The sequence below is a fragment of the Meriones unguiculatus genome, chromosome 18 (genome assembly GCF_030254825.1).
Source record: "Meriones unguiculatus strain TT.TT164.6M chromosome 18, Bangor_MerUng_6.1, whole genome shotgun sequence".
Classification (NCBI taxonomy): domain Eukaryota; kingdom Metazoa; phylum Chordata; class Mammalia; order Rodentia; family Muridae; genus Meriones; species Meriones unguiculatus.
In genome coordinates this window covers 3,711,427-3,718,198 of record NC_083365.1, presented here as the reverse complement: position 1 = coordinate 3,718,198, position 6,772 = coordinate 3,711,427, and the positions used below count along the sequence as shown (strand labels likewise).

The 6,772-nt window shown below is 35.3% G+C and overlaps 1 protein-coding gene across 1 annotated transcript; it reads right to left on the bottom strand.

Moving 5' to 3' along the window:
- Window positions 1–285: 285 nt before the first annotated feature.
- On the bottom strand, window positions 286–1,370 carry LOC110542620 (olfactory receptor 4C11-like). Its single transcript, XM_021629173.2, has one exon. The coding sequence runs from the start codon at window positions 1,354–1,356 to the stop codon at window positions 379–381; it is 978 nt and encodes a 325-aa protein (XP_021484848.1). The 5' UTR covers window positions 1,357–1,370; the 3' UTR covers window positions 286–378.
- Between the last annotated feature and the right edge of the window lie 5,402 nt (window positions 1,371–6,772).

Here is a 6,772-nt window from a genome sequence, read left to right as displayed (position 1 = left end):
CACAGTGTTCTCCTGGCACCGCCATCTTGGCTCCCCAACTTTAAAATTTTTATTGCATATATTTATGTACTTATATTTATGTATCTGTTCAGAACATGACACATGAGAAGAGGCTAGAAAACAACTTTCATGAGTTTATTTTCTCCTTTAACCATGTGGGTTCCAGGGACTGAACTCAAATCATCAGGCTTGGTGACATGTACATTTACCCACTAAGCTATCTCACTGCCTCCAGATTATCATTTATGCATTCATATGCAATACAAATATCTTGATTATATACTGTCAGAAACACTTTATTTTTCCAGTTCAAGTATCAAAATTAACCTCTTAAGGAGCTGTTCTTCAGAATCCTCATCTATTATCTATCAACTGAAATCATACTTTACCACACCATAATTTTTTCATGGCATTTTTTACTTCTGCATTCCTCAGAGTATAGATAAGAGGGTTGAGCAAAGGTGTCCCAATTGTATAAAATACAGCTATCATCTTGTCTATTGGAAAAGTGGTTGGTGGTCGTGTGTATATAAATATACAGGGACCAAAAAATATGATTACCACAATGAAATGAGTAGTGCATGTTGACAGGGCCTTTCGTCTTCCTTTTGCACTGTGGTTTCTCAGAGAGTATAAGATGATGATATAGGAAATAAGCAGAAGTATGAAACTTAACATGCATATGGCACCACTATTAGACACAATTAGCAAATTTATCACATAGGTATCCATGCAGGCAAGTTTCAGCAAGGGCTGCAAATCACAGAAATAGTGATCAATCACATTTGGACCACAGAATGGTAATCTTAAGGCCAAGAAAATTTGTGCTGAAGAGTGGATCCAAGATCCTACCCAGGCAAGAATCACTAGTACACGGCAGATACACTGGCTCATTATATTTGTATATCTTAGAGGCTTACAGATTGCAACATAACGGTCAAAGGCCATGAGGATGAGCACAAAAATCTCCATGCATCCAAAAAAGTGAACTGCAAAGACCTGAGTCATACATTCATTGTAGGTAATAATTTTTTTCTGAGATAAAATATCCATAATCAGTCTAGGGGCTGTAGTTGTAGAGAAACAAGCATCAGCAAAAGACAAATAGAAGAGGAAAAAGTACATGGGACCCTGAAGAGTCTGACTTAACCTAATGGTCACCACAATAAGAAAGTTCCCTATTAGAGTCAGAAGGTGAAGTATCAAGAATAGTCCAAATAGTGCCCTCTGTTTTTCTGGATCCTGTGTCAACCCAAAGAGAATGAATCCAGTCATGCTATTGTTATGCACCATATCAGTGTTTGTAGTAGGTGGCTGACAAATGTTTAACCTGCAAAGAAAGAAAAAAAATGGCATAGTGGGATCAGTGTTCAGACCTTTAAGTTTTGTGACACTACCCCATTCTTTTAGTCTTACTTGATTTTGTCATAAAACCCCTGAAGAATCTTTTCAATTTTCCACATAGATACCTATGTCTCAATGAGACTTACTCTGAAGATTACTGGACTGGATCAAAACTTCTGAAATTTAAGGAATGAAAAATATGAATGCTGTTCAAGTATTTTGATCCTGTTGATATTCCAAAGTGTAGAATTTGAAAAAGTGGTTTAGTGATTTGGAAATTTAGGAGAAAATATTTGAGTTTGTTGGACGGGTTAGGAATATATGAGCACAGATACTTAACCATTCTGAGTGTTTTGAAGAAATGAGTATTTTATCCATGCAAATATGTATACACACATACATATGTACATACATGCATACATACATACATATACTTACATAATACATACATATATACATAGAGATCCCATTGCCCAATCTTTTCTTGTGCTCCATAAAATGAAAGGTACTGTTTAATGCAACGAACCACTAAGATTTGTGATTCCATTAAAACAAAAATCTCAACTCAATTTACTCAGCTTTGTTTTTATTAGTCGTGTCTCCTTTAGCTCCTGAATAATTTATCCTATGAAAAAATTTAATTGATTTCTACAGTCCCCTCTGGGCTCAGGTTTATTGTTGTTGTTGTTGTTTCTTGTTTTTAGTTTTTTGTTTTTGGCTTTGTTGGTCTCCTTGTGTGGCTCCTGTCCCCTCCAGGTCCTTTTATATCCCCCTTTTTCTATAGGACTACCTGTGCTCTGTCCAAAGTTTAGCTGTGTGTCTCTGCATCTGCTTAGATTCCCCTGCTGGGTGGAGTCTTTAAGAGGACATTTGTTGTAGGCTCCCATTCTGTTCCCTCTCTTCTGTGGCTTCTGGTGTCTATCTTGTTTCCCATTCTGAATGAGAATTAAGCGTCTTTCTTAAGGTCCTCCTTGTTTAGCTTCTTTTTAATTATTTTTTTAAATTCTTTTAAATTATTTTTTTCAAATAAAAAATAAGCACTTCCATTCTTCAAATAGATGCTTCTTAATCCATTGAAAAAAATTTAATCCTATTTTAATAGTATCTCTTGAATTCAATATACCACTTTACTGTGGCAATCATAAAATAAGGGTTCGAATGATACTTTGATACTTTAAGGTTGTTATAATCAAAGAAAAGTATACTATAATATTTTATTACACTTAGGTTAATTCCATTTGAAAAGTAAATTTTTACCCATAATTTTAAACTTTTATTAAAGATTTTGATTTTTTAAACATGAAAAATGTTCTTTAGAATAATGTGCCCATATATTTATATCTTCTGAATTATTCATTTTTTCAATATTATGTGAAAAACTTCTTTGTTGCAATGTTAGCTTCCATACTTTTTAGTTGCATATTCAAATATTTGTATCTTAGAGATTGAAAATAATCCTCAATGTAATTTTATTGCATCACTCTTACTTGGAAGTTCTATAAAATCATTATCATATTTTAATGTATATTTTTCACTTATAATTTATGTGTGTTTCTCTCTCTCACTCACGTGTGTGTTTTCATGTGCACTCATCCACTCTCACCCATGTGAAGGACAGAGGAGCTGATTCTCACCTCCCCCATATGGTTGCAGGGGATGTATCTCAGGTTGTTAGGCATAGCAGCACTTTTTACCTGACAATCCACAGCACTGCCCACGTGTTTTTATACTTTAATAATTATCAATTTAAATTTAACAGTGTAATGACATATTCTTTGGAGACAATTATACTGTATGTACTTTTATTTTATAAATAATAATTTTATAAAACCTAACAATTTCTGAAGGGTAAATAACTTTACCTGATGCTAAGGGAAATATTATTGATATTTAACCTACAAAGAAAATTGCATAGTGGGATCCACTAATATTGGGAAATATTAGCTATTTTTTCAATAGTATTTTTTCAATATATAGCTTTTTTAACTGTTAACTTATTTTAGAATAATTAATGGTTATTATAAAATCACCAAAGCAATTAAAACATCTGAGGAGAATTAAAGTATAACTGACTTTGAATTCTACCTTTGCTGTGCATAAAGAAACCGCTCCAATTTAGTACATATACTTCCAGAGAGATTTATGTGTGTATTTGTATCTATGGCTCTGTGTACCCTTATCTTACATACAAGTGTGGTCAGAGTTATAAGACTGATGACTTTTCAGAAAAGCTAAGCTTTATGACAAATTCATCTTGTGATATTACTTCATATGGGTTATCTGTTAAAAATAAAATATATTTAATTATATTCATATGACTTTTATAGAAACAAGTTACATTTTAAATTTTTTATGAAAAGAACATGTCTGTGAATCTTTTTAGGCATATTTTCAATCATGATATTTGCTTGAATAGATATCTAGCAAAATAATAGGATGTGTTAACTAAGAATAATATTTGTTTTTGTCTGTCATCATTTCTTTTGTTGTGACATCTTCACATATCATATAGTTCAATTTTCAAATTTCTCTATTTATTTTATTCCTATATAATATAAATATAACACTCATTCTTTACTCTTAGACACTTATCTTGGTTTTCAAAGGGTCTATAAAATTTACCGGGGATTGTTGCAAGGAGCAGATAAGCCCACCCCTCGAAACATTATTGTTCTGTTTATATGTTTGTTCCATCCTATTTATATTTATTAGTTTTTATTTGTATTTTATTATCATTATTATTTCTTTTAGATGCCTATTTGTTTACTAAGGAAAGACAGAATGAAAGTGTACACATTTGGGTGAGTAAGGAGGTAGAGACAGTCTGAGAAGAGTTAGGAGTGACAAAAGTAACCAGAATATACTACATTAAAAATTTTTTTCAAGAAAAAAAGGTAGTTAAATATATAAGGAACTACCTGATTTGCGTTAGAACAGAAGTCATCTTCAGATTTCAAAGAACAATTTCAAAGTGATAGAGTGCTCAGAGAAGGACTTGAATTTACTTACAGAGATGAATTAAATCCTCAAATGACAGACGCCAGTTACCAACCAGATTCTCAGTGTTACCAATGAGGCTGACCGAGCGGAGAGTGCAACCCTGATGAGCACGCCCAAACACCTTTTCTCTGTCCACCAAGGACATAAAACCTGAGCGCCACAATATCTACATGTAATTGTATGAAATTCAATGACCTCTTCACTGGGTGCTATGAACTTTAGTTGACTCAATAGAGAAAAGTTATGTAGAACTATGGCTATATTCTCTGGTTTGTTGACTTTTAGTACTGGCTCTTCAATCTCAGCCTTCCCTTTCATGCATTTCAATTTGTTTATTTTCTCAAATTTTACATTGTTTCAACTCCAAATTTTCTTTGTAACATGGCTGAAATAGTATCATCCTTAATGATTTAAAAGCTTTTATGTGGTGGCCACAAGATAGAAAAGACTTTTGAAGTTTTTACTAACTACTTAAACACAAAGAGCAAAATTACATAGCATTGCGAAAACAGAATCTCTGTATTGAAGGGAAAATTGTAAAAGAATGGCTGTGATAGTGTAGATCCCAGTGATATTAAAATCAGAGAAAAGTCATGATTTTGGATGAAAGACATGAAATCACGTTTTAAAGGAAGTGAGAAATAAAATACATTTCCAGGCAAATAAATCAATACAACCGACCCCTGCGTAGCAGACTCCAAAACATGTTAGAGATGTAAGTGGTTTCCTGAAGAACTTCATGAAAACAAGGTGATAAATTTTGGGTGTTTTTTCATTATTAAATTATAAAATTGGAGGACACGAAATATAAGAACACTCGCTGTTAAAAGCTTCATATGCAGCCCCTGGTGAGTAGAGGGATAGGAGAGCTCTTTCTAACATGGGCTCTATTGCCTGCTTTTGGTCCATGTCCTCCGGGCATCCTTGCCTTGCCTGGCCTCAGGGGATGAGGATAAGTCCTGATGTGACTTGATGTGCTGGGGAGGGTTGATACAGGGAAGGGGGATTAGGGGTGCAGTTACCTTTTTTCTGGGAGAAAAGAGAGAGGGAATGGGAGAAGGATGGGAAAGAAGAGACTGGGAAGAGAGGAGGGAGGGGGCACCCTTGGGATGTTAAGTAAATAAACTAAAATTTTAAAAAAGAAAAAAAAAAAAACAAAAAAGAAAAGATTTATTCACCAGGACTTGGTAGGAAAAGGGGTCACCATCTAGCCTGAGGACCAGAGTTTGATCCCTAGAATCTACATAATAGAAGGAGACAACTAATTTTGTAAGCTGCCCTTTGACTTTCTTTCCTTTTTCTTTTTTTAACTAAATTTTTATTTTTTACATTAATTACATTTTATTTGCTTTTTATCTCAGCTCTAGCCCCTTCCTGCATCCCCTCCCAATCCCACCTTCCTTCCCTCATCTCCTCCTATGCTTTTCTCCAAGTCCAAGGATAGGGGAGGTCCTCCTCCCCTTCCATCTGACCCTAGCTTATCAGGTCTCATCAGGACTGGCTGCAGTGTCTTCCTCTGTGGCCTGGCAAGGCTGCTCCTCCCTCAGGGGTGGTGGTCAAAGAGGCAGCCACTGAGTTCATATCAGGGACAGTCTCTCCTCCCCTTGTTAGGGAACCCACTTGGATACTGAGCTGCCATGGGCTACATCTGAGCAGAGTTTCTAGGTTATATCTATGAATGGACCGTGGTTGGAGTATCAGTCTCAGAAAATATCCCTGAGCCCAGATAGTTTGGTTCTGTTGCTCAACTTGTGAGCTCAGTTGTACTCTCCTGGTCTTACTAACTACCTATTCTTTCATAAGATTCCCTGTACTTTGCCCAAAGTTTGGTTATGAGTCTCAGTATCTGCTTTGATACACTGCTAGGTAGACTCTTTCAGAGGCCCTCTATGGTAGGCTCCTGTCCTGTTACTTGTTTTCTATTACACACACACACACACACACACACACACACACACACACGCACACAGATGCACATACAGACACACACACAGGAGAGAGAGAGAGACAGGCAGACAGAGAAAGAAAAGCACAAAGAGAGAAATAAATGTAATAAAAACTAAAGCAAAGATTTATTCATCTACAATAAAAGAAAAAACAGTGACTTATTTAGTATAATTTTATATCTTTTGTGTGGAATGTTCTGATGAACTGAGCTGTAATAAAAAGCTGACATCAGTCTCAGAAAAGACCCCTGTGCCAGATTTTTTATTATTTTGCTCTCCTCGTGGAGCTCCTGTTCCCTCCAGGTCTTTCTATCTCCCAATTCTTTCACTCTGTGTAAAGTTTGGCTGTGATCATTTGACTAGGGGAGGGGCATAGGAGAAGAAGAGTGAGGGAGGGTGAGATTGGGAGGGGAGGAAGGAGGGGGCTACAGCTGGGATATAAAATTAATAAATTGTAATTAATAAAAATAAAATTAAATTAA